At 61.3% G+C, this 27,026-nt stretch overlaps 2 protein-coding genes across 4 annotated transcripts; both read right to left on the bottom strand.

Annotated features, from left to right (window-relative positions):
• Positions 1–4: 4 nt before the first annotated feature.
• LOC142434608 (acetylserotonin O-methyltransferase-like) lies at positions 5–11,635 on the bottom strand. Of its 2 annotated transcripts, XM_075539290.1 has the most exons (8): positions 11,567–11,635; positions 8,782–8,956; positions 6,349–6,478; positions 5,982–6,050; positions 3,581–3,699; positions 3,006–3,143; positions 1,474–1,596; positions 5–376 (listed from the first exon to the last, which is right to left on the bottom strand). In XM_075539290.1, the coding sequence occupies exons 1-8, from the start codon at positions 11,633–11,635 to the stop codon at positions 165–167; spliced, it is 1,035 nt and encodes a 344-aa protein (XP_075395405.1). In that variant the 3' UTR covers positions 5–164. The 2 variants fall into 2 exon arrangements, with proteins under 2 accessions (XP_075395405.1, XP_075395406.1); XM_075539291.1 differs by lacking the exon at positions 3,006–3,143.
• Positions 11,636–17,492: 5,857 nt separating this feature from the next.
• On the bottom strand, positions 17,493–26,307 carry LOC142434346 (A-kinase anchor protein 17A-like). 2 transcript variants are annotated; one of them, XM_075539068.1, is made up of 5 exons: positions 24,417–25,057; positions 23,240–24,017; positions 21,079–21,227; positions 19,378–19,618; positions 17,493–18,687 (listed from the first exon to the last, which is right to left on the bottom strand). In XM_075539068.1, the coding sequence occupies exons 2-5, from the start codon at positions 23,999–24,001 to the stop codon at positions 17,929–17,931; spliced, it is 1,911 nt and encodes a 636-aa protein (XP_075395183.1). In that variant the 5' UTR covers positions 24,002–24,017; positions 24,417–25,057; the 3' UTR covers positions 17,493–17,928. The 2 variants fall into 2 exon arrangements, with proteins under 2 accessions (XP_075395183.1, XP_075395182.1); XM_075539067.1 differs by lacking the exon at positions 24,417–25,057 and adding an exon at positions 26,142–26,307 and having other exon boundaries at positions 17,494–18,687.
• Between the last annotated feature and the right edge of the window lie 719 nt (positions 26,308–27,026).

Genomic DNA, 27,026 nt, shown 5'->3' with positions numbered 1-27,026 from the left:
TGAGTCACAGAGCAAGATGACAGATCGCCGATGAAGAGACACGATGGACACAGACCGGCGACACTGATTACAGACCGGGAACCAGACACAGGCACAAACAGGCAGGCGGATCCCCGTGACAGCTGTGTTCCCCTGGGGGTCCCCGGGTGACGCCGCGGGCAGGGTCACTTCCTGGCTAACATCGCATCGTATGTGCACCCCGTTTTCTTCATCCGGAAGTCCTGGAAGCCGGCCGAGGAGAGGAGGCGGCAGTACTCGGCCGGGGTCCTCTCCCGGCCCTCCGTCTGCACCAGCATATTCAGAGAGTAGAGCTGGGTGGTCAGGGGCCCCCGCCCGTCCTCACGCAGGACGCTTTCCACCACCAGGATGCCACCACCTGGGGAGGCGGGGGTGGACAGACGGATGGATCAATAGGATGGGTATGGTCGACATACATGATGCAGAAATGATAGACGGACGGCAGATAGAAATAACAGAAATGTAGACCTATGTAATATATCTGTAAGAAGTGATTGATAAGGTGAGTATAGATAGATTTATTGATTGATGGGTGGACAGATGATCGAGAAGTAGATAATGAACACAGATAGATGGATAGATAGTAGATAAGGTAGGTAGATAGATGATTTATTGATGAATGGGTAGAGGACAGATAAGCAGATAGGTGATATATCGATAGAAATAAATGTATGCTAAATTTGTGTATCTACATGAATATAATAGATAGATATAGATCGGATTTGATAGATACATCTGTAGGTAGATAGGGAAGATAAATAGATGTGGTAAGTTGATGAGTGATAGACACGATAGGTGGACAGATATTGTGGCTGGTAGGTACAACAGATAGATAGATAGATAGATAGATAGATAGATAGACAGATAGATAGAAGACAGGTAGATAGATAGATGATAGATATGTAGATAGATAGATAGAACATAGATATGTAGATAGATATGTAGATAGATAGATAGATAGATACATAGATAGATACATAGATAGATAGATACATAGATAGATAGATAGATACATAGATAGATAGATAGATAGATAGATAGAAGACAGGTAGATAGATAGATGGTGGATAGATGGATCGATAGCAGATAGATAGATGATAGATACAGGATAGATGGACAGGTACATAGGTAGGAGAGAGACCTAATAAAAATATACATATGATAGATCCATACGATCAGATGTGATTGATCAATGACACACACGTAAATAGATGGATAGATTCACAGATAGATGCTGGGCCTGCAGGTGAGAGAGAGACAGACAGACAAACAGGAGACTGCCCTGCAGGTCTAGGTCGGCTCCAGCCCCAGGGTCACCCCACGTGCACTCCGCTGTCCCTAGCCCCCGTCCCACCACCACCCATGGGTGACACAAACCAGGGCTGTCTGTAGCTCAGCAGAAACCCTGCCGGGGCGCCCCAGAAGCAACAGTGAGCTCGGGCCTCCGCCGCGCACCTGGCTTGCAGGTGTGGTGGATCCGGGCCAGGAGGTGTGAGCACCTGTCATCGGTCCAATCATGCAGGACCCGCGCGAGGACGTACAAGTCTGCCGCCGGCAGAGGGTCTTTAAAGAAGTCTCCTGAAAGAAAGGCGCCCCGAGACCAGAAGGCGTGGGTGCTGCCCTGCTGCCACCGCGGAATGGGGAGGGGAGAACGGGGGGGCGGGATCGCAAATGCTCATGGGATCCAGGCTCCAGAGCTGTGGAGACCGGGTGGACATTCCTCCACTCCCCGCCCCCCAAAGAACAAACAAACCAGGTCTCCCCCCCCCCAGGGGATGCTTTAACCTTCCCGGGAAACTCCCAGGGACACGAGAGCCGGGCGGGAGGGTGAGAGGTCGTTCGGGAAAGATTTCGAGAGAGGCGGCAGCGGGTTCTACATGTACATGCTGTGGAAGTCTCGCTGTGGTTTGTTGTCCACCTGGACACACGGATGGATGATGGATGATGGATACACGGGTGCTTGCATGGTGGAAGGATGTGTACATGGAGAGGGGATAGACTGATGGGTGGACGGAAGGACGAGTGGATGGAAGGGTGGGTGGAAGGATGGATAAATGGAGGATGTATGGATGATGGATGGATGATGGATGATGGATGGATGATGGATGATGGATGATGGATGGATGATGGATGGATGATGATGGATGATGGATGATGGATGATGGATCAATGGATGGATGATGGATGATGGATGATGGATGCATGATGGATGGATGATGGATGATGGATGGATGATGGATGGATGATGGATGATGGATGATGGATGATGGATGATGGATGATGGATGATGGATGATGGATGATGGATGATGGATGGATGATGGATGATGGATGATGGATGATGGATGATGGATGATGGATGATGGATGATGGATGATGGATGATGGATGATGGATGATGGATGGATGATGGATGATGGATGGATAGATGGATGATGGATGATGGATGATGGATGGATAGATGGATGATGGATGATGGATGGTGGATGGATGGATGGATGATGGATGATGGATGATGGATGGATCAATGGATGGATGATGGATGATGGATGGATGATGGATGATGGATGATGGATGGTGGATGGATGGATGGATGGATGATGGATCAATGGATGGATGATGGATGATGGATGGATGTATGTTTGGACAGGCAGTTGGATGGATGGACAGATGATGGATGGACGGATGCAGGAGTGAATGGCTGGATACATGCAGGCATGTTTGCCTGGGTGAAGGGTGGATGCCTAGAGGGATGGACAGGTGGATGGATGGCCAACAAGATGGATGGACAGCAGGCAGGGACAGGGCCATTCAGATACACTGGCTGGTTCTCCAGAGGACCCTGCCTACAAGCCCATGGACTCGGGAAATCCACCCATTGGAGTGCCCACTGCATGCCAGCGCTGACCACCCGAGGCCCCAGCGGTCAGGCCCAGTAGCCGCTCCCCTCCCCCAGCTCCTCGCCCTTGGCCCCTGAGGACGGTCCTACCTTCGTGGAAGCTGACCTGCCCCCGGCCGGGAAAGCAGTGCTCCCTGGCTGCGAGGACCACCTCAGGCATGTCGAACACCAGCACCGTGCAGGCGGGGTACAGAGAGGCACACGTCGCAGCCAGCGCGCCCGGGCCACCTGCAGGGCCCCAGAGAGGACGTGGGAGCCCCACACCGCCCTCCCCAGCATGCCACAGGGCACTGTGCCCACGGGGACACCTGTCATGGGGTCTCTTCTGACAGGGGGGGCATCCCCTGGTTTCTCTGAGGCTGGTCACTCAATCTTCCTGTCCCTCGGTCAGCAGCTGAGTGTGGACTCTGAGAGCCTCAGCTTTCTCCCAAGGGGAAGCTGCTGGCTTTGAACTGCCGGCCCTGTGGTTACCCGCCCGAGTGGGCATCAACTCGACGGCAGTGGAGTCGGAGGTCTGGGGCTTCTGAGGGGCCCTGGGATGGACTCATCTGGTCGCAGCGGGCAAACTGGCCCCGGTTCCTGGTCAGCATGTGGATCTGGGTGTCGGGGGCCCAGAGCTGGGGCCGGCCGGGCGCAGCGGGGAGTGGGGGGTGGGGGGCACTCACCTCCCAGGTCGCAGATGACCGGGAAGGAAGACAAGTCGAAGGCGGTCATCACTGCCCGGCCGTGGACGGCCCACACCTCCTGCAAGCCCCGCATGAAGCACAGCTGCTCGGCCTCAGACCTGCAGGAGCAGGCAGGTCTCCACCACCATCGGCCATCGGGGGGGCCTGGGATTGTCCCCCGCCCGGAGACCGAGTGTGCCGCAGCCTTGGGGGCACATGTATCGAGCACACCCCCCTCCACTCTGCTGAGACCCCAAGGACCCTGCCCTGCTGGGCTGACACCTGAGGAGTGAGCTCCACAGCACCTGGTTTTCAGTCATCGCCAATCCAGCTAACCACCTGCCTCCCTCCTCTCTACCTACCTTTCCTATCTATCATCTATCTATCTATCTATCTATCTATCTATCTATCTATCTATCATCTATCTATCTATCATCTATCTATCTATCTATCTATCTATCTATCTATCTATCATCTATCTATCTATCTATCTATCTATCTATCTATCATCTATCTATCTATCATCTATCTATCTATCTATCTATCTATCTATCTATCTATCTATCTATCATCTATCTATCTATCATCCATCTATCATCTATCAATCTATCATCTGTCTATCTATCTATCATCTATCTATCTATCATCCATCCATCTATCTATCTATAATCTATCTATCTCTCTATCTATCTCTCTATCTATCTATCATCTATCTATCTATCTATCTATCTATCTATCTATCTATCATCCATCTATCATCTATCTATCTATCTATCATCCATCCATCTATCTATCTATCATCTATCTATCCTTACTTTATCTGTGTATCTATCACCTACTTACCTATCGATCTACTACCTATCATCTATTTATCTATCATTAATCTATCATCTGTCTATTACCTACATATCACCAATCTATCCATCATTATCCATCTATCACTTATCTCTTTTATCCACATACTGACTACCACCCGTCTTCTACCTGCCTACGTCTCACGGATCTATCATCTATCTGCCATCCACTCGTCCGTCACCTGCCTCATCTATCTGCATCTCTCAGTGGATCATCAATCCATCCACCTCTCTGTCATCTGCCAATCCATCAGCCAGCCACCTGTCTATCATCTCTCAATGGATCATCAATCATCTACCTAGCTATCCATGCATCATCAATCGACCCGTCTACCTACTGATCACCTATCAATCATGCGCTCCTGTATTGTCGACCTCATTTACCTATCACCTATCCACACGTGACCAACCCATCCACCTACCTGTCACCTATCCAGCTGCCAGCTACCCACCTACCCACCCCTGCCTCCCTCCCATCTCTCCATCCATCCCTCCCTCCCATGTCTCCCTCCCATCTCTCCATCCATCCCTGCCTCCCTCCCATCTCTCCATCCATCCCTGCCTCCCATCTCTCCATCCATCCCTCCCTCCCATGTCTCCATCCCTGCTTCCCTCCCATCTCTCCATCCATCCCTCCCTCCCATCTCTCCATCCATCCCTCCCTCCCATCTCTGCATCCATCCCTGCCTCCCTCCCATCTCCCCATCCATCCCTCCCATCTCTCCATCCATCCCTGCTTCCCTCCCATCTCTCCACCCCTCCCTCCCATATCTCCATCCCTCCCATGTCTCCCTCCCATCTCTCCCTCCCATCTCTCCCACCCATCTCTCCCTCCCATCTCTCTCTCCCTCCCATCTCTCCACCCAGCATCCAACCACGGAAGGTTCATCTATCAACTGTCTATCGTCCACCTCTCTGCCATCTACCCGCGTGGCACCAATCCATTCATGTGCCGTCTGTTCATCCATTTGGCATCCATGCGTCTGTCCATCCGGCCTGCGTCTCTCGTCCACCTGTCCGTCCTCTGTCTGTTGCTCTGTCGATGTATCACCCACCTGCTGCCACTCCATCTACCCTCTGCCTGGCATTTATAATTCGTCACCCGTCCATCCGTCGGTCACCTGTCCATCACACCTCTGTCACCTTGTCTGACTGTCCATCTACCTATTTCTCACCTGGGAGTGGCGGTGGCCCCCAGGGGCCCTGGGCGGTGTCTGGCATGTGGGGGGGGGGCTTGTGAGGAGGGGGTGATCTGGGGGGAGCGGTGCTGCCGGCTTCTACAGCGGGAGGCGCCGTGGCAGCGGCTCAGCGGTCAAGCCTCTGCCTTGCCTGGAGGACAACCGGCTGGGAGCCCCGATCGGGGCATCTCCTGCGCAGCCCTGCCCGCTGCAGTGCTCGGTGGACACAGCCCAGCTCTGGACCGACTCACAGCAGGAAGAAAGGCCTGGCTATCTCTAACGCTGAGCCCTTGAGGATCCCACAGAGCCCGGCTCCCATGGGCACACACCGGGTACCCATGACTCAGAGTCACGCCTGGGGGGCCTCACCTGTAGATGGCTGCAAACAGGTCCTGGGAGGGGACGCCGAATGCCCTGGAGTACTGGGGCCGACCTTCCCTGGGGGAGGACACGGGCAGGGGTCAGGGAGCCCCCCAGGCCACAGAGCTGAGCCCACTTTACCCCCCGCCCCCTACACATGCACTAGGCCAGGCCATGCCTACTGTGCACGGACGGACTCACTGCTGTCTGCACGGACGGACCTGCCCCACACCCATGCCACAGCCACACGCCTGTCCGTCCGGGGTCCCTGGAAACCCAGCTCAGGGGATAAATAGCCAAGGGTCCCCACAAGTGTCCTCTGAGCCCTGCACCCCGTCCTGCCTGCCCCAGCGCAGGACCCCCGCGGGCGGCGCACCTCACCGCGGCCGCCAGGTGGGCCCAGCAGGGGTACGTGGTGTTGCTCAGGTAGCGAAGCATGTGCAGCTGCGACGTGGGGCTGGTCCTGGTGAGGAAGGAGCTGGCCAGGCCGCTGTTCCGGTAGAGAGCTGAGGGGGAGCAGGGCGCGGGTGGGGGGTGAGGGGGCCGCTCTCGCGTCTGGTGCCCGAATCCCTGTCTGCCCCCGGCGGTGACGGGAGTCAGGTCCCAGCGCCATGACAATGAGACACCTCTGTTGCTTCCCCCCCAAGAGGCAGCGACAAGACCCCTGAGCGTTCTGGGCCGAGGACGGCGGGGCAGCAGAAGTGAGGGGGCGATTGATGCAGGGATGACCGCTTCAAATTCTGCCAGCAACGGGGGTGGGTGGATGGATGATGGATGGATGATGGATGATGGATGATGGATGATGGATGGATGATGGATGATGGATGGATGATGGATGATGATGGATGGATGATGGATGATGGATGGATGATGGATGATGGATGGATGATGGATGATGGATGATGGATGGATGGATGGATGATGGATGGACGGATGGATGATGGATGGATGATGGATGATGGATGATGGATGATGGATGATGATGGATGGATGATGGATGATGGATGATGGATGGACGGATGGATGATGGATGATGGATGGATGATGGATGATGGATGGATGATGGATGATGGATGGATGATGGATGATGGATGATGGATGGATGGATGATGGATGATGGATGATGGATGATGGATGATGGATGATGGATGATGGATGATGGATGATGGATGATGGATGGATGATGGATGATGGATGATGGATGATGATGATGGATGATGGATGGATGATGATGGATGATGGATGGATGATGGATGGATGATGGATGATGGATGGATGATGATGGATGATGATGGATGATGGATGGATGATGGATGATGGATGGATGATGATGGATGATGGATGATGGATGATGGATGGATGATGGATGATGGATGATGGATGGATGATGGATGATGGATGGATGACGGATGATGGATGGATGATGGATGATGGATGATGGATGATGGATGGATGATGGATGATGATGATGGATGATGGATGGATGATGGATGATGATGGATGATGGAAGGATGATGGATGATGGATGGATGATGGATGATGGATGATGGATGGATGATGGATGATGGATGGATGATGGATGGATGATGGATGATGGATGGATGATGGATGATGGATGATGGATGGATGATGGATGATGATGATGGATGATGGATGGATGATGGATGGATGATGGATGATGGATGATGGATGGATGGATGATGGATGATGGATGATGGATGATGGATGATGGATGATGGATGGATGATGGATGATGGATGATGGATGGATGATGGATGATGGATGATGGATGATGGATGGATGATGGATGGATGATGGATGATGGATGATGGATGATGGATGGATGATGGATGGATGATGGATGATGGATGGATGATGGATGGATGATGGATGGATGATGATGGATGGATGATGGATGGATGGATGGATGATGGATGATGGATGGATGATGGATGATGGATGGATGGATGATGGATGGATGGATGATGGATGATGGATGGATGATGGATGATGGATGATGGATGATGGATGATGGATGGATGATGGATGGATGGATGGATGATGGATGATGGATGATGGATGGATGATGGATGATGGATGGATGATGGATGGATGATGGATGGATGATGGATGATGATGGATGGATGATGGATGGATGATGGATGGATGATGGATGATGGATGGATGGATGGATGATGGATGGATGATGGATGATGATGGATGATGGATGATGGATGATGGATGATGGATGATGGATGGATGATGGATGATGGATGATGGATGATGGATGGATGATGGATGATGGATGGATGATGGATGATGGATGGGTGGGTGGATGGACGGACGGATGGATGGATGGATGGATTGTGATAAGAGGTGTACAATCCCCCAAGAACAGATCTCAAATAAATAAAACCTTCACAGCTAGTTTTAAAAAAAATTGGTCACACCAAAACCCGTCCTGTCTGCCATCAGCAGAGCGGCCATTGAAGCACAGAGGCGAGAAGGCACAGGCTGTAATCTTGAGGTTGGCGGTTCTAACTGACCTGCCGCTCCTCCAGAGAAAGACCAGACCGTCTGCTCCCGTAGCCGGGGAATCTTCCGGAACAGAGGCCAGGAAACGACAGCCTGTGAGGCACACCCGGCCCTCCGTCCGCGTTTGTCAATAAAGCTTTATTGGATGCATCCAGGAACACTGGTCTTGGCTGTGCAGGGAGCTGCAGCCTGTGCCCCGCCCAGTGGGGGGCGTGGACCCCGGTCCCCGTGGGGTGTGGGGGGACGAAGGGGGGCGGGGGCTCCACCAGCTCACCTCTGCCAGCCCCGGTCTCCACGGTCAACAGCTCCAGCGAGGCACAGGTGTCCAGAAGCAGTTCCGTCCCATGGGGGCTGGTGCCCAGGCCGGTGGCCACCGCAGCCGAGCTCAGGGGCTCCCCCGCCTCGGCCAGCAGGTCGAACAGGCCCAGCTCACAGGCCGCAAAAAGGACCTTGGAGCAGAGAATGCAAACCACGGCCTCCGTCTCCGGGACCCACACTGAGGACCGGCCTCCCGGGGGAACGCGGGTTTGGAGACGGTCCCCAGGACCAGCACGCGGGGACGGCCCTCTTAGGGGCCCACTGGGAAGGGGGACCGCCCGCCGGCTCCAGTGACCACTGGGAAACCAGAGGTGCTAAAAATAGGAGTTGGAATCCTAGCGCTAAACACTCACACCTCCAGCCTCTGCTCCCGACAAGACCGCCCGTCTCAGACACCTGGGGGCAGCTCCGCCCTGGCCTGCAGGGTGGCCGTGAGTCAGCGTCCACTCGATGGCAATGTGTCTATCTATCTATCTATCTATCTATCTATCTATCTATCTATCTATCTATCTATCATCTATCTATCATCTATCTATCATCTATCTATCTATCTATCTATCTATCTATCTATCTATCTATCTATCTATCTATCTATCTATCTATCTATCTATCTATCTGCATATCTCTCTATCCATTAGCTCCCGGGGAGAGAGACCAGACCGTCTGCTCCCGTGCAGACTGACCGCCTGGGAGACCCCCAGGGGCAGCTCCACCCTGTCCTGCAGGGTCCCCGTGAGCCGGCGTCCACTCGAGGGCAGCAGGTTTGGTTTTTAGGGTAAACACAGGGGAACCTCCCAGAGGTTTCTTGGAAGAAAGTGCTGGTGATCAGCCTCCTCGGGGTAAAGGTTTGCAAACTCCGTGCCCAGCTGAGGTCTGCACCACGCCCCCAGCTCACGGCGGCCTCGAGTGATTGCTTGGACATCGAGGTGGCCGAGGACCAACCACAAGAGGCTGCAGCCTTACCTGTGCTGCCGGGCGAGGCAGGTGATGCTCAAGGGACAACCTTGGTCTTTGAATTCCGGGGCTGCCACGGCTGCTGTCGGGAAGGATGCAGCTGGGCAGGCACCGCGGGGACCCAACGCCTCCTGCCACTCGGCTTCAGGGACCCCAGGGGCGCCCACCCGCCTTTCTGAGTCCTGCCACCCCGTCAGAAACACAGTGCCGAGCCCCCAGCAAGGGGAGCAGCCCCCATGGGGCGGGATAGTGGTTACACACACACACACACACACACACACACACACACACACACACACACACACACACAGTCTCCCAGAGTCCAGGGAGGACAAGAAAGTGTGGAGACGCGTGCCAACAGCGAGGGTGCACAGTGCTGGGCACGTTGGAACCACGGGCTGATGGACTCTCTGCGTTACCTCCCGACTTAATACAAAGGAAGTCGGTGCCTGAAATGGAGACTGACCCCTTCGGATCCCGTCCGCCTCGGATCCGAGTGCAGGTCACAGAGCGTCACAAGGACGGGACTGAACCCGGGGGGGCCCGGGGGGCCCGGGACGCGCACCTTCATGCCAGACATGAAACACCAAGAGACAAACTCGAATGGGAGGCCGCGAGCCAGGACGGCGAGGCAGACGCCGTTGAATCCTGGTGTGTTTATTCCACAGGCGCCTGTGTGTCCTCAGCACAGAGACGGAATAAATTCAAAGCCGGGAAGCCATCGTGAACGGAATCTATGTCCTTGAATTTCACAGGTAGAACCCAAGACAGGGTCCCTGCCATGGAGGGGACGCCGGCTCACGGGGACCCTGCAGGACAGGGCGGAGCTGCCCCTGGGCGTCTCCCAGGCGGTCAGTCTGCACGGGAGCAGGCGGTCTGGTCTCTCTCCCCAGGAGCTAATGGATAGAGAGATATGTAGATAGATAGATAGATAGATAGATAGATAGATAGATAGATAGATAGATAGACAGATAGACAGACACTGCCCTCGAGTGGACGCTGACTCACGGGGACCCTGCAGGACAGGGCGGAGCTGCCCCTGGGGGTCTCCCAGGCGGTCAGTCTGCACGGGAGCAGACGGTCTGGTCTTTCTCCCCAGGAGCTAATGGATAGAGAGATATGTAGATAGATGGATAGATAGATAGATAGATAGATAGATATGTAGATAGATAGATAGATAGATAGATAGATAGATAGATAGATAGATAGATAGACAGACAGACAGACAGACAGATAGATAGATAGACAGACAGACAGACATATAGATAGATATGTAGATAGATAGATAGATAGACAGATATGTAGATAGATAGATAGATAGATAGATAGATAGATAGATAGATGGATGGATGGATGGATGGATGGATGGATGGATGGATGGATAGATAGATAAACATATAGATAGATAGATAGATAGACAGATATGTAGATAGATAGATAGATAGATGGATGGATGGATGGATGGATGGATGGATGGATAGATAGATAGATAGATAGATAGATAGATAGATAGATAGATAGATAGATAGACAGACACACTGCCACCCAGCAGACAGCTCCCGTGTATTCCCAACGACAAAGACCTTCGTGGAGGCTGAGCCCTGGCTGTCCCCCCGCCGCCACCCTGAGGCAGGCAGGGCCAAAGGTGTTGAGGCAATTGTTAAAAGTCCCACCCGCACCCCGACTTCCCACCTTGCCCAGGAGCGACACCAAACCTGGGAGTGGCGAGGGAGTGTGGGTGCTGGCCCTTCCGCCCACCCAGGGACGTCCCGGAGCCCCAGCCCCACCTGGGACACCATGAAGCTGTGGCTGTATTGGCTCAGGAGCTCGTAGGCACTGTCCGCCGCAGGGTCCATCTCTGGGCACCAAATGGACTGGGGCCATCCTGGACTCCTCAGTGTCCAGGAGAGGATGCCGTCGGTGTCTCCTTGTGGCTAAGCCACTGCCTGCCAGCTGATCCATCCCGCTGCCCAGCTGAGCCCAGCACGGGGCCTCCTGGAAACCTCCATTGACCTTATTACAGGATGGCCGCCCTGGTGGGCAAACACCTGCCTCTCCCTCATCCCCCACCCGCCCGCGGCCTCATCGTCTGCAATTAGCACAGCCTATAGGCCCCCCATCAGTGACCCAGGGCCAGAGGTAATCCCGGCTCACGGGGACCCTGCAGGATGGGGCGGAGCTGCCCCTGGGGGTCTCCCAGGCGGTCAGTCTGCACGGGAGCAGACGGTCTGGTCTCTCTCCCCAGGGGCGGCTGGTGGGTTTGAACCACTGACTTTCGATCAGCAGCCCACACTCGGTGTTAAAGGGTCCGTGTCAGGACTGGACTGATCCCCTGGACGATGTCGTCGGTGTGGATGTGAGGGAGCTTGAGTCAGGTCCAACTTACAGCAGCCTGACGTACAACACAGCAAACCCCCCCGGTCCTGCCCTGTCCACCCCCGCCCCATGTGCCCGTGTCTGAGCCACGGCTGCAGCCCCGAGTCCGTGCATCTCGTCCAGGGCCGTCCTCTCTGTTGCTGCCCCTCCGCTTCCCCAAGCACGACGTCCTCCCCAGGGACTGGCCTCTCCTGACGACACGTCCACTGTCCGTGAGACCGAGTCTCACCACCCTGGTCCCTAAGGACAGATGTGCTGGTCCTTTGGGCGGTCCCGGTACTTCCAACACTCCTGCCCAGCACCGCGACCCCAACGCCACCGGCTCTTCGCTCCCAGCGGCCGTCTGGCTCATGGACGGCCTGCCCCGCAGCAGCACAGGGTCAGGTCCTCTTGGGCAGGCCTTGGTCCAGCCGCCGCGGGAGCGTCCAGCCTGGTGCGGGTGGAGACCGAGCAGCCCGCCAGCGGGGCGGACACGTCCGCTTGGGGAGAAGCACGCTGGGGTGGCCCCAACATGGGCACGCAGTGAGCCTGCACCCCACTTGCTTTGCACACGCTCTGCTGAGGGGTTCCGCAAAGACTCCAATAATCCACCTGTAGCTCCACCCCCCCACCTCCCCAGGGGGGGGTGAGCATCAGTCACGTGGGGGAGACGCGGGCTGGATGTGAAAATAACAATGTATCATGTCTCCGGATCCGTCGGGGGCTGGAGGGGCGGGGCTAAGGAGGGGCGGAGCCAAGGAGGGGCGGAGCCAAGGAGGGGCAGAGCTAAGGATGGGGCGGAGCTAAGAAGGGGTGGAGCTGGATATGAAAATAACAATGTATCATGTCTCCGGATCCGCGGGGGCTGGAGGGGCGGAGCTAAGGAGGGGCGGAGCTGGATATGAAAATAACAATGTATCATGTCTCCGGATCCGCGGGGGCTGGAGGGGCGGAGCTAAGGAGGGGCGGAGCTAAGGAGGGGCGGAGCTGGTTATGAAAATAACAATGTATCATGTCTCTGGATCCGTGGGGGGGGGGTGGGGGGGGCTGGAGGGGCGGAGCTAAGGAGGGGCGGGGCTGGATATGAAAATAACAATGTATCATGTCTCTGGATCCGTGGGGGCTGGAGGGGTGGAGCTAAGGAGGGGCGGAGCCGGATGTGAAAATAACAATGTATCATGTCTCCGGATCCGTCGGGGGCTGGAGGGGCGGAGCTAAGGAGGGGCGGAGCTAAGGATGGGCGGAGCTAAGGAGACAGAAAACGTTTTGCAAACGATGATGGCAACAGAGGTACCAATGTGCTCAGTGCAGTTTATGTCGCACGGACCGTGACAAGAGCTGTAAGAGACCCCAATAAAATGATTGATCAAAATAAACAAACAGCAGGACCCTCGGGGAGACGGGCGGACGGAACCCCTGGGCACAAACCGAACACTGAGGGGAGGAAGGCGCAGGGTGGGGCGTGGCCGTCCCGCTGTGACTGGGGGCGGCCTGAACATGGGGGGCTGCTCCGAGCCTCGGGCGGGTGGCATCGCTGGAGGGACCCCCTGGGCAGACCAGCCTTCTGCGAAGCCCGCCACGTGGCTGGCAAATCCTCGGCTGACCCTGGACGCCGCGGGTGGGCAGTGAGCCGATTAGGTGCAGACAGCTGGGCGCCCTGTGGGGGCCTGGCCGGTGCTGACAGCTGCCTGGGTCCCCAGGACCGAGCTGAGCTCTTCAGGGCCACGGGGCCCCCCCGGGACAGGCCAGGGGCTGTAGGTGGACGGTGCTTGGGGGGGAGGGGGTGCTCATGCTCCGACCACCCTAGAGGCTGGCCCACCCGCGGTGGTCTCCCCGCGGAGGACACGGACACCCAGCAGCCAGCCCGCTTCCTGAGCACGTGCCCCACGGGGGTGACTGTCCCCCCGGTCGCTGAGTCGAAGCGGAACCGATGGCGATGGGCTCAGTTTGCTGTGGGTTTTAAGCACGCATCTCTGATCTGTGATCTTCTCCGGGTGTTTCCAACAGCACCCCCAAACAGAAAGCCAGCGTTCTGGACACACCTGCCCCTTCTCCTCCCCCGTCAGGCCTCTCAAAAAAAACACACCCGGCCCTGCCTTCGCCTCCCTTGTTTTCACCTGAGTGAGCCCACACTGGGATGTGGGGGACCCGCATGCCTGCCGCGACCTTCTCAGCCTGGACAAGGGCGCTGCCTCCACGCTACTGACCCCTGCACGGTCAGCCTGCAGGGCGCCAGGCCTGCCCAAGACCATGTGGCTGGTACAGTGGTTCCAACCCACTTGCTGCTCCGAGGGAGACAGATGGGGCAGTCTGTCCCTGTCCAGGGTGAGAGCCTTGGCCACCCACGGGGCCAGTGCACCCGGTCAGCATGGTCACTGTGAGCTGGAATTGACTCAATGGCAGTTTGTGTTTTCAGCACTCCGCTGTGTGGACGGACCACTGTCTGTCCATCATCTGCGCCGGACACCTGGGTGGTGTCTCTCCATGATGAACAGTCCACGCTCTGAATGGACCAGCGACTGCCGCCGGACACTGGATGGTTCCACTTCCTGTGTCCGTGGTGCACGGTGCAGAGAACGCAGCCGCCACGCAGGTGCAAACGCACCATCACGTTCAGCGCTGGAACGGCCTGGCCGCCCAGCTGACCGACTGCCCAGTGTCTGTCGTGAGCCAGGCTGAGCTGACCGACTGCCTAGCGTCTGTCGTGAGCCAGGCCGAGCTGCCGCGACTGCCCAGCGTCTGTCGTGAGCGAGGCCGTGCTGACCGACTGCCCAGCGTCTGTCGTGAGCCAGGCCGAGCTGACCGGGGCCGCCCATGCCCCCGCGTCCCTGCTGTCCAGTGCCCGGGTGCCCACGTCGAACGGAAACCCTGCACCCTGTCCTCCCCGCCCCGGACCCTTTCACAGGGGCGCCCGGTCCATCACAGCAGTGGGGTGACAGTGGTGGGGCAGCGAGGACACCGCTTTCTGGTTGGGGGTCCCCGTCACACAAGGCGCTGTGTGAAAGGGTCCAGGTGGAGAACCGCTGGCCCAGGGAGAAGCAGGGAGGGGCTGTTCCAGGACTATGGATCTGGGGGCGCTGGGCCTCAGCCCGGGCCCGTGCCTCGCGGGTGCCCAGGGAATGGCGGCCCGGGACTAGCCAGTGGGGACCACTTTAAAGGCCTCCTGGTCTGCTTCACGACGCCCATCAGTCTGCGGGCCCATCTGCCTTGTGGGAGGCTGTGCTGAGTTTCACCTTATCACCAGTCCCCTAGGTGCATGCCGTGTCCAGTCTCCTAGGTGCATGCCGTGTCCAGTCCCCTAGGTGCATGCCGTGTCCAGTCCCCTAGGTGCATGCCGTGTCCAGTCTCCTAGGTGCATGCCGTGTCCAGTGTCCTAGGTGCATGCCGTGTCCAGTGTCCTAGGTGCATGCCGTGTCCAGTGTCCTAGGTGCATGCCGTGTCCAGTGTCCTAGGTGCATGCCGTGTCCAGCCTCCTAGGTGCATGTTGTGTCCAGTCTCCTAGGTGCATGCCATGTCCAGTCCCCTAGGTGCATGCCATGTCCAGTCTCCTAGGTGCATGCCGTGTCCAGTCCCCTAGGTGCATGCCGTGTCCAGTCTCCTAGGTGCATGCCGTGTCGTCTCCTAGGTGCATGTCGTGTCCAGTGTCCTAGGTGCATGCCATGTCCAGTCTCCTAGGTGCATGTCATCCAGTCTCCTAGGTACATGCCGTGTCCAGTCTCCTAGGTGCATGCCGTGTCCAGTCTCCTAGGTGCATGTCGTCCAGTCTCCTAGGTGCATGCCGTGTCCAGTCCCCTAGGTACATGCCGTGTCCAGTCCCCTAGGTGCATGTCGTGTCCAGTCTCCTAGGTGCATGCCGTGTCCAGTCTCCTAGGTGCATGCCGTGTCCAGTCTCCTAAGCGTTTCGGCTGCAGCGGTCAGTCATTCCTGTGCCGTGGGCTTAAAAGCTGACCGATCCTCGTATCGTGTCCTTGACTCGGCAGGGTTCCAAATTCTACGGGACTGGCTAAACTAACCACACGACCCACAGAATTAATTGCCTTCAGCCCGGGGAAGGGGGTGGACGGTTGATAGGTTGTTCTGTGATTAAAAAGGGGGCCAGACATCCGTAAACCAGAGGTGGATGAGTGGACTGGGGCCCACACTTTCTTGTAGCCACTGAGGACGATCAGCACGAACGACCTTGTCAGCGCCTGGGGTCCGAGGCCTCGGGATGAGGTGCCAACTGAGGCCACCAGGGAAGCAGCAGACCAGATATGTGCCTCCGGGATTGGCCATCCTGAAATCCGAATCCCAAGGTATGGATCCAAGCTTAAATGGTGAACACCTGGTGTGCACACAGCTGTGGGAACCCCAAACCCATCGGCAGGGTCCACACCGGGATTCTGCCGGCCTGAGTCCCCTCTGGCCAGTCCAGGGCCGTGAAGAGCCTCCTGAGTCCCTGGCTGACCCGATGGCCTGTGCGGACCCCACCCACTGCCTGTCCTCAGGGACCGGGCCTTCTTGGCTCGCCAAAGGGCAGGCCTGGACCGCCCTCATCACCTCTGTGGGCAGGGCCAGCTAAGGAAGGGTCCCCTAGCCGGGGAAGGCCACCTGCAATGGTAGACTGTGCCCCCCTCCAGCCCCCCCAAACAAAAGGAATGGCCCCTCTCTTCTCCTCCCAGCATCTCCCTCCCGACAAATCATCTCCCTGTCTGCGGTGGGGGTCCCCGTGGCCCAGCGGGGTGAGTGCGAGGCTGTCGGACCCCACCAGCCGCTGCCCTCTGAGAAACACCAGGCTGTGAAGTTCTGTTCTGGGCGCAGCCTACAGGGGCCCCCTGCGTGGATTGAGGAGGTGCAGGCTTTCCGTCCCAGCCCCCCCCACTGAGCCAGAAGGGGGCTCCTCCGCCATACTCAGGAGGTCTTGTTGGGGCGCCTTCAGTCAGACCCGTCTCTGAGGTGTGGCTGCCATCAGTCTGGTCAGATAAGGGTCCCAGTTGAAAGTCCGGAGGGGGGCAAAGGGGGGGGGCACACGGAGACCCTGGGGCAGTGGGGCAAAGGACAGAAGAAAGCTGGGGGGGGGGGTGCAGGCACATTCTCCCCCCAGTGGCAGCTGACAGAGACAGAGAGACGACCACGCAGCCCCAGGTAAGGACAGAGACCAGGGCCTCCCCCGAGGACCCAGAGAGACAGGGAGAGCGGTGTGTGTGGGGGGAAATGGGGGGGGCGGGTGCAAGGGGGAGAGAAACAGAGATATCAGGTCACAGTGCATGAGGGCGCGGCCCCCGCCCCGCTCCAGTCCTGGACAGACGGCGGGGCTAGAGCGTCCAAACCGCTCACTCAGGACCCCTGGTGCGCTCCTGGGGAGGGGGCGCGCACAGACGGGAGGAAGCTGGGCTCGCTCTCTGGCAAAGGCTTTATTTCACCGTAAAACTGGGGCGGTGCCGCCCGCTGCGCGCGCTGGGGGCCTTGAGACCCTTCCTGAGCGCAGCCGACTAGAAAAGGTAACGAGTTGGCAGCCTCGGATCCGCTGGAGACACCAAGTAAAAATAACTTAGCAAAAAACAGCTTCTTTTTAAAAACCCACACGCTAATCTTTACTAGAAACCAAAGCGCCTAACCGAGTTTTTTTCCCCTTAGACGTTGAATTGCTGGAGTTTGCAAAAAGAGGCGGCGACAGAATTCCTGTGGATGGGCCGCATCGGCCACCCCGCGGGGGCCGGGGTCCTAAAGGTGAAGAGCGCGGATGGGGGAGGGGGCCGGGGGGGCCTCCGCCGCTCGAGCGGCTGTCCGGAGCAGGGGCCCAGCCGGCCGGCCCCTACCTGTCCCAGGAGCTGCGCGCGCGGCTGGCGGAGCGCGAGCGGGAGCGGCCCCTGCGGCGGCTGCGCTGGCGGCCTGCGCTGGCCCTGCGCTCGCGGCTGCGCTCCCGGCGCCCGGACCGAGCCCTGGAGCGGGACCGCCGGGGGCGCACGTGCTCTGCGCTCGCCCCGCGCCGCGCCGGGCTGGAGTCCCGGGGGCCGTGGTGGCCGCGGGGCCGCTCGGCGCTGTCCGCGCGGCGCGTCCGGCTGCGTGCACGCGCCCGGCGGTCAGGGGCGCGGTCCCGGCTGCTGCGCGCGCGGCCGGGGCTGGGCGCGCGGTTGCACTTGTCCACCTGGGAGCGGGCGTCCCTCTTGGGCGAGCCGGGGCCGGGGGCGGCGGGCAGCGGCGTGTTGTGCGGGATGCAGGCCAGCACGCCGCCCAGGCAGCCCTTGTCGGGGGACCCCGAGGGCCCGGAGACGGGGGCCGGGGGCGCGCCCGGGGTGGTCTCACGGGTCGCTGTGGCGCCGGCGGCGGGGGGCGCGGGAGCGCGCGCGGCGGACGCACTCTGCAGCATGTCCAGCACGGGCCGCAGCAGCTCGTCGGGCGCGCGCGGGCCGGCCTGGCGGCTGAGCAGGATGGAGAGCAGGCGGCCGCGCAGCGCGCGCTCTCTGCGCTGCAGCCCCAGCGCGCGCTGCTTCTCCTCCTCCACGCGCCGGAGCTCAGCCTCCTGCAGCCGCCGCTGCTCCTCCTGACGCTCGGCAGCGCGCAGCTTCCCGGCCTTCGGGGACAGAAGGACGGACAGACCCGCTTGAGGGAGGTCCCCACACACTCATCGCCCTGCCCGGGGTCCCAAAGGGCGCAGGGGGGCAGGGGCCAGGCACGCAGTACTTGGAGACACCCTGGAACACATCCTTTCTTCTAGGAGGAAGGCCAGGGGCGGGGCCCTACAGGGGGGGGCGTTGCTGGCTGACTGGAGACCCCCCCCCCCCGCCAAGAACAGGGCGGGGCTGCTGAGCTCCACGGGCCTCCAGGCCTTTCTTCCTCCCCCACCCTTGGCCTGGGGACCGCGGGGAGCCACTCAGCCCCTGCGGCCTCACGCCTGCACCTGGGGTGCGGCGGCTGGGAATCAACAGGGATGAGGGCCACAGGCTGGACTCCCAGCGCCTGGTGGGCAGCCCGAGCCGGGCTGCGTGGCCAGGGGAAGCTGTGCGCCGGTGTGCTGGAGGAAGGCGGCTGGTGGGGGGTCTGGGGGGCTGCGGGCAGGCTGGGCGCCGGCAAGCGGGCCCAGGGTCTGCTTGATACCCCAGGGAAGGGGCTGGAGCCGGCCCTCAGACTCGGAGACCCTGGGCCGAGCGGGGCAGCGGTGACGGCACGCAGCCACCCGGCCAGGGGCGCGCTGCAGGCGCCCTGAAGACCCGCCCTCCGGTGACAGCCACACCCACGCGCCCAGGCGCCCCGCGGGTCTCACCTTGGCCCGACTGAGCAGTTCTGCGATGAGCCGGATGGACTGCAGGTTGCGCTGGGCCAGCAGCAGCTTGCGCTCCTCCGACCGGATCTTCTCCTGCAACTTCTTCTGCTCGGCCGCCTGCAGCCGCTCCACCTGCTTCTGGCTGCGCCGCAGGGCCCGGGCCCGCTGCCTGCGCTCGCGCCTGCGCAGCTTCTCCTCGCGCCGGCGCTCGCGCTCCTGCGCCTCCTGCTCTTTCTGCTGCCTGCGCGGGCGAGGACCGGGTCAGCCGGGCACGTCGGCGCACGCGCACACGGCTGTAGATACTGGTGCGCCATCTGCACACAGGTGCACAGCTATGGACGCTGCTGGAGTCAGCGGGGCGCGTCTACAGAGCACCCAGCGGGGCTCCTCCAGCGCCGTCCAGGCCGCCGGGTCACCCCTGTGGCCAGGGTGATCGCGTAGGGCGCCCCAAAGAGCACCGGCCAACGGGGCGGCGGGTTCCGTCCGGTGCTGCCCAGGAAGCGGCTCAGACAAAAGGTCAGCTTGCTGCGTAAAGGCAGCCTCTGCAGACCTCCCGCGCGATGGCCAGTGGGCAGACAGCCCGCAGAGACCAGCATGAGGTCTCTGTCTGTCTCTCTGTCACACACACACACACACACACACACACGGGCAGAGAACGGTCACAGCCATATTGGGGCGGGAACGTGACCTCTGGGAAAACTAGGGAGACAAGATCGCACCTGGGCCCAGGTGCCGCCTGCAGCCCCTCCTACGTGGACGAAACACCCACGACAGGTGCCCTGCGGCCCAGTGCGTCCAGCACTCGGTCTCCGACCCAAAGGCTGCCCCTCGGGAGAACGGCGCGCGCTCAGCTCCCTTGATGACTGCCCAGCCACCCCAGGGGCCTCCGACCTCCCACGGGCGTGCAGTTGTTGGGGTCCGCCCGCGGGCCCTGGGGGGCAAACACACGGGGGAACAGGAGGAAGGAGCGGTCACCAGAGCTGGCCTGTGACGCTCACTGACCGCTCGGGGACGCCCGCCGGGCCTCGTTACTGCCCTTCTGGGGCCCCCGCCGGCGCCAGGCTGCGCGCCGACCACCGACCCCCCTCCCTCTGCTCGGGCCGCAGCGCAACCGGCGGGGGGGCCATAGGGGGGGTGTCCCAGCCGTCAACCCGGACTCCCAGGCAGGGTGGGGCCCCGGGCAGGCAGGACGGGGCAGAGGAATCACACACACATGCACACGCACACACATGCACACGCAGCGCACGCACGCCTCACACACACAAGGAGCAGGCAGGTGCACACACCTCACTGCACCATCACCTCCCTCCTCCACCTCCCCAGTGCCCCACCTCTCCTTGACGCCCCTCCCCTCACCCCTACACCTCTCAATGCACGGCCTCCCACACAGCACCCCGCTTCTTGACCCCCCCACACCCATACCTGTCCTCAGAACCCCCCACCCCATCCCAAACCTCTCCTGGACCCCGCAGCTCCCAGTCCCACATACCAGTCCTGGCCCCGCCCAGCAGACAAGGCCCGCCCACCTCTCCCCGGCCCCGCCCACCAGCCCCGGCCCCGCCCACCTCTCCTTGGCGCGCTGCCTCTCCTCGGCCCCGCCCACCTCTCCCCGGCCCCGCCCACATCTCCCCAGCCCCGCCCACCTCTCCCCGGCCCCGCCCACCAGCCCGGCCCCGCCCACCTCTCCCCGGCCCCGCCCACCTCTCCTCGGCGCGCTGCCTCTCCTCCGCCTCCTTCTCCCGGCGCTTCTGCTGCTCCCGCTGCTGCTCCAGCTCCTGCAGCTTCTGCCGCTCCAGCTGCCGCTTCTTGATGGAGGCGTCGCTCAGGTGCTTGGTGGAGTCGAAGGACACCTTGGGGAGGGGGGTGCGCAGCAGCACCGTGAAGCGCGGGGGTGGGGAGGGGTTGGGGGTGTCTGCTCATGCCCGCCCCGTGACCGCCCACCTCCCACGAGGGAAATCCTAGGCTCACCCTGCAGCACGACGCGTGGCCGCGGTCCTAGCGGAGCTGCGCCGGACACGGGCGGCCCACGGCCTACACTGCGCCTGACCCAGGAGACTCACACTGCGCCGGACACGGGCGGCCCACGGCCCACACTGCGCCGGACACGGGCAGCCCATGGCCCACACTGCGCCGGACACGGGCGGCCCACGGCCCACAGTGCGCTGGACACAGGCGGCCCAAGGCCCACAGTGCGCCGGACACGGGCCACCCACGGCCCGCACTGCGCTGGACACGGGCGGCCCACGGCCTACACTGCGCCGGACACGGGCAGCCCATGGCCCACACTGCGCCGGACACGGGCAGCCCATGGCCCACACTGCGCCGGACACGGGCGGCCCACGGCCCACACTGCGCCGGACACGGGCGGCCCACGGCCCACACTGCGCCGGACACGGGCGGCCCACGGCCCACACTGCGCCGGACACGGGCGGCCCACGGCCCACACTGCGCCGGACACGGGCGGCCCACGGCCCACAGTGCGCCGGACACAGGCCACCCACGGCCCACACTGCGCTGGACACAGGCGGCCCACGGCCCACACTGCGCTGGACACAGGCGGCCCACGGCCCACACTGCGCCGGACACGGGCGGCCCACGGCCCACACTGCGCCGGACACGGGCGGCCCACGGCCCACACTGCGCCGGACACGGGCGGCCCACGGCCCACACTGCGCCGGACACGGGCGGCCCACGGCCCACACTGCGCCGGACACAGGCGGCCCACGGCCCACAGTGCGCCGGACACAGGCCACCCACGGCCCACACTGCGCTGGACACAGGCGGCCCACGGCCCACACTGCGCTGGACACAGGCGGCCCACGGCCTACACTGCGCTGGACACAGGCGGCCCACGGCCCACACTGCGCTGGACACGGGCGGCCCACGGCCCACACTGCGCCGGACACAGGCCACCCACGGCCCACACTGCGCCTGACCCAGGAGACTCACACTGCGCCGGACACAGGCGGCCCCGCCCTCGATTCAGAAGCCCTGGATGGACTCACATCGAGGCCGCTCAAATGCAGAAGTTTGCAGGGGGGGGGGGGAGGGGAGGGGCAGCCCCTGCCAGACACCCACGGGTGGTGCGCCCAGTGCCCTCTGCGGGGGCTGCAGGCTGAGTGAGGCTGCCTGAGTTTGGTTGGGGTCAGAGGTTGCCCCAAGTGGACGCTGCCCGTGGCCGCCCGAGACCCCGCTGTGGTTCACTGTGGGGATGGACCTCACACACCACCTTGGCCTCCTTTCCTCACACACGACATCGGGGAAGGGAGGGGAGGGTGGGGGACACACAGTGGCCCCCACATCCGTGTCCTGGCTCCACTGGGGCAGGGACAGGACACTTCTGAGGGTGGGGTGGGGCAGGGGGAGCTTGTGTGTCACAAGGATGGGGACCATGTCTGGGGTTCTGGGGGTGTGACCCCAAATACTGGGGGGGAAAGAGTGGGGAAGAATCGGTGGTACATTCTCAAGTATGAGACAGGCTGGGGTGTGGCTTGTTAGTGGGGTGCACTGGGGGAGGGGGAGCCCATCTGGGGGAGCACTGGGGGATGAAGGGGCCTGGGGGAGCATCCACAGTAAAGGGCTGGGGGAGCCCATCTGGGGGATCACTCACAGGGGTGAAGGGGCCTGGGGGAGCACCTACAGTGAAGGGGCTCAGGGAGCCCATCTGGGGGAGCACTGGGGGGTGAAGGAGCCTGGGGGAGCACTCACAGTAAAGGGCTGGGGGAGCCCATCTGGGGGAGCACTGGGGGGTAATGGAGCCTGGGGGAGCACTCACAGTAAAGGGCTGGGGGAGCCCATCTGGGGGAGCACTGGGGGCGAAGGGCGGGGCGGGGTGGGGCGCCACGCCCAGGGTCGCACCCACCTTGATGTTGCAGGCCACGGCCTTGCCGTCGTCGCCCTTGAACATGAGCTTCATGCCCCGCAGGGCGCTCATGGCGCGGATGAAGCCGGCGTACTCCCGGTACTGCACGTACGCCTCGAAGTTGAGGTGCCCGCCGAAGCTGAAGGTGTGGAAGCTGCGGCCGGCCATCTCCTCGCGGTAGGGGTCCAGCATGGGGATGTCCACGTGGCGGACCTCGCCGAAGCGCTCGAAGACGCGCACCAGCACCTCCTCGCTGGGCTTCTCGGAGCCCGAGCCGCGCAGGGCGAACCACTTGCACGGCAGCCCCTCCAGGTGCACGGTGTCCGGCCGCTCGCCGGGCAGCGTCTCGTTCATGTCCTGGGCGTCGCGGAAGAAGGAGTCCCAGTCATGGCGCGTGGGGAAGTCGATCTTGAACTCGGCGGCGCGCACCTTGAGGATGTCCGAGAAGCCGCTGAGCTTGATGGTCTTGCCGTCCAGGCAGGCGAGGAAGGAGCGCACCAGGCCCTTGTTCTCCACCTCGCCCTCGAAGCGGATGAAGTCCATGGTGCTCTTGGCGATGCGCAGCGTGGAGAACTGGTGGCTGCGCACCATGCCCTTCAGCCGCTCCATCACCTCCCAGTTGGAGATGGACTTGCCCGGCTGCTTCAGCTGCGGCAGCGCCACGCTGATGCTCATCTTGGTGATGGGCTTCAGGTACAGCCCGTGCGCCGGGCACAGCTCCACGGCCTCCGACGTGTCGTGCACGATGGTCGCCGCGGCCATGGCCGGAGCTCAGGGCCTGCGGGGAGGGCGCGGGGCGGTCAGCAGGTGGGGCGGCGACCTGCCGCACTAGCCCGCGGCCGCGGGGAATGTCGGGAGGGCTGGGGGCACCCCCTGCGGCACACTGGGCGGCGCTGGGCGGGGGGCTGGCCGCTGGAACCCACCGGAGGCCCGGAGCTGCTGCTACAGCGCCCCCATGGCCAGCCGGACAACTCCGGCCCTCCGCGGCCCTACCGGACACAGCAGAGCTTCCGGTGGGCTTCCCAAGGGCCAGCTCGCCTTTCTCCGACGCAGGGCACTTAGTGGTCCAGCACCTGACCCAGAGTGCGACCAAGACGAGCATCCTCGGGGTGAACAAAATCAGCAACAACAGAAAAAGCCACGCCCAGCAGACAGCTGGTGGTTTCAAACTGCCCACCTTGCGGTCACACCGGGGCCCTCAGCCGCTGGATTAAGGGCCAGGAGACCCTCGGGGACACGCGCACCGTGTCACAAGCTGGAACTGAGCCCCTGGACCTTGCAGCCGCGGCGGGTCCGAGGAGGTTCCCAGGACCAGGCTTGGGGACCCCTGTGCTGCCAGCCCACCGCTGCAGGCCTGCAGCCACCAGGGGCAGCACGCGCAGCTGACCGGTGCAAAGGACAGGCTGGAGCAGGACGGGGAAAGCTGTCCGCACGTTAAAGCCATATGGACGCACGCACGCGGATAACGCAGCTGGTAAGGGAGACTCCTAAACCCTGCGCTGGGCAGCTGCCGGGTGCGAGCCCCGCTGCCCGCGGAGCGCTCGAGGGTGGGGGAGGCCGAGGTCCAGGGCTGGGAAGGTTCTGGACGGGCAGGAGGCGTGGCCCCGCCCGCCCGCCGGGTCAGCGCCATTGCAACAAACAGGAAGAGAGCGGAGGCCGCAGCCACCCTAGACTGGGCGCAGGTGCCCTGCCTGCTGGCAGGCTCTGCCCACCTCCAGGGTGCCCGGTGGGGGGGGGGCACCTGCGTCTCCCTCCGCCCCACCGGCCGGAAGGAGCACCGCCCACGGGGCATTGGGCTGTGCTCCCAGAAAGATGCGGGGGCGCAGGAGGGCAGGCCCACGGGGGGGGGGCGGGGCCACGCCTCCTGCCCGTGGGGTGAGGTGGGGGGGCTTAGCCCGGTGACTTCTGAACCTGAAGGCTGCCCATCAGAACCAGAACCGGGGTCCAAGCAGGCCCGCGGCTTCCCCACACCCCATGTCACCCCGGCTCCGACCGTCCCCCTAGCACCCCGCCCCCGCCGCATGCCAGCACCCCAAAGCATCCCCCATTGCCAGGTGCAAGGCAAAGACCCTGCCCCCTGGCAGCACGCCCACCTCCTTCACCCCACTGCACCCCGATCTTGTCACTGGCTCTCACAGCACCCCACATAGCCGGCACCCCAACATTCAGGGCGCATCACCTCCGTAGCCCCGCACCTGCATACTTCCATATACCCAGCACCCTGCTTCCCATGTACTCCCAAGTACTCCGCACCCCATCACCTCAGTGCCCCAGCACTCCTAGGGTCTCCTCACGGCAGCACCCCAAGTATCCAGGGCCCCCCTGCTCCAGATCCCTTATCATCCCTGGATCCTCAAGTTATGAGCCCCCTAGAACCCCCAACTATCGCCTGCACCCCCAGCGCCCTCAGTGCTCAATCAACCCAGCACTTCCAAATTCCCAGTCCCAAAATATCCAGGGCACCATCACCCCAGTATCCCCAGCACCCGGTACCCCCAAATACCCGGGGTCCAGTCACCCAAAGCCTCCAAGGGTCCGGGGCCCCGTCACCCCAATACCCCGTCACCCAGTCCCCCCAAGTATCCGGGGCTCCGTCACCCCAATACTCCGTCACCCAGTCCCCCCAAGTATCCGGGGCCCCGTCACCCCAGTGCTCCGTCCCCTGCTTGCCCCCCCCCCGGCACCCCGCTCGCGCAGCACCGTGACCCCAGCACCTCGCCCCCCGGCGGCCCCCCCCGGCGGCCCCCCCGGCCGCCCCTGCCCGTGGTGGTCACCCAGGGTCTGCGGCGCCCCCGCCCCGCCCCCCGCCGTCGCCCTGGAAACCTGGCTCCGCCCCCGGCCAACCCGCCAGAGCGCGGCGTCACCGGCGGACGGACGGACGGACGGACGGAAGGGTCCTCACCGGCGCGGGGTCCCGCCTCGTCCCAGGCCGCCGCCGCCGCCGCTCCTAGTCCCCGACACCACGGCCGTACAGACTCCCCGTCCGGCGCCCCCACCGACCGCCGGAGGCGCCCTGACGCCGCTGACGCCCGACGCCCCGCTGACGCACTTCCGCTTCCGGAGCAGCGGCCCGAGAAGCCGCCGCGCGGCGGCCTCTGGATCCACCAGCCAGTGCCCGCCCCCCGGCTGGGCGGGACTTCCGGAGACGGTGGGCGGGACTTCCTCGAATGCGGTGGGCGGGGCTGAGAGTCGCGCACTGGGCACGCGCAGTCCCGCCCTCCATGAGATCGTTTTTTTTTTTCGTTCGTTCTGTTTGCGCCTGCGCGGGCTGCTCAGTGGGTTTTGCTCAGGTCCCTAGGGGACTGTTGTACGTGGTCGGCATGACTTATAATCGTAATAATCTGCTCTAATCACAGCCGTGAGCCGGGCCGGCATCTCCGTAGCTGTATCTATAGATGTGAGCAGCGCTTGGTATGACTTATAATAAATACGATAATAAATACGAAAGTGGACATTTATTATACTGGTCAATCCCAAAGCACCTGTTATAATATGACGTATAAAACTCATCCGTTTTGCATAAGGCCGGTCGTCATTTATTATAAATAAATACGGAAGTGGTCAGCATTGCTTATATTAAGCATAAAGGCGCTCGGTTTTCATTTCACATGTAAATGAGGTCATCGATTATCATTTTAACTATAAACACGATCAACACGTAACCAGGCTATGATGTGATCTTAAGTATTAAAGCGGTGTGCATTTATTGTCCCGTGACATCCAAACGTGGTCAGCAGAGATCAGAGTAAAGCATCAGCATTCATTTTAGTATTACATGTAAAAATGA

Source organism: Tenrec ecaudatus, chromosome X (genome assembly GCF_050624435.1).
Source record: "Tenrec ecaudatus isolate mTenEca1 chromosome X, mTenEca1.hap1, whole genome shotgun sequence".
NCBI lineage: Eukaryota > Metazoa > Chordata > Mammalia > Afrosoricida > Tenrecidae > Tenrec > Tenrec ecaudatus.
This window is presented reverse-complemented; position numbering and strand designations above follow the sequence as displayed.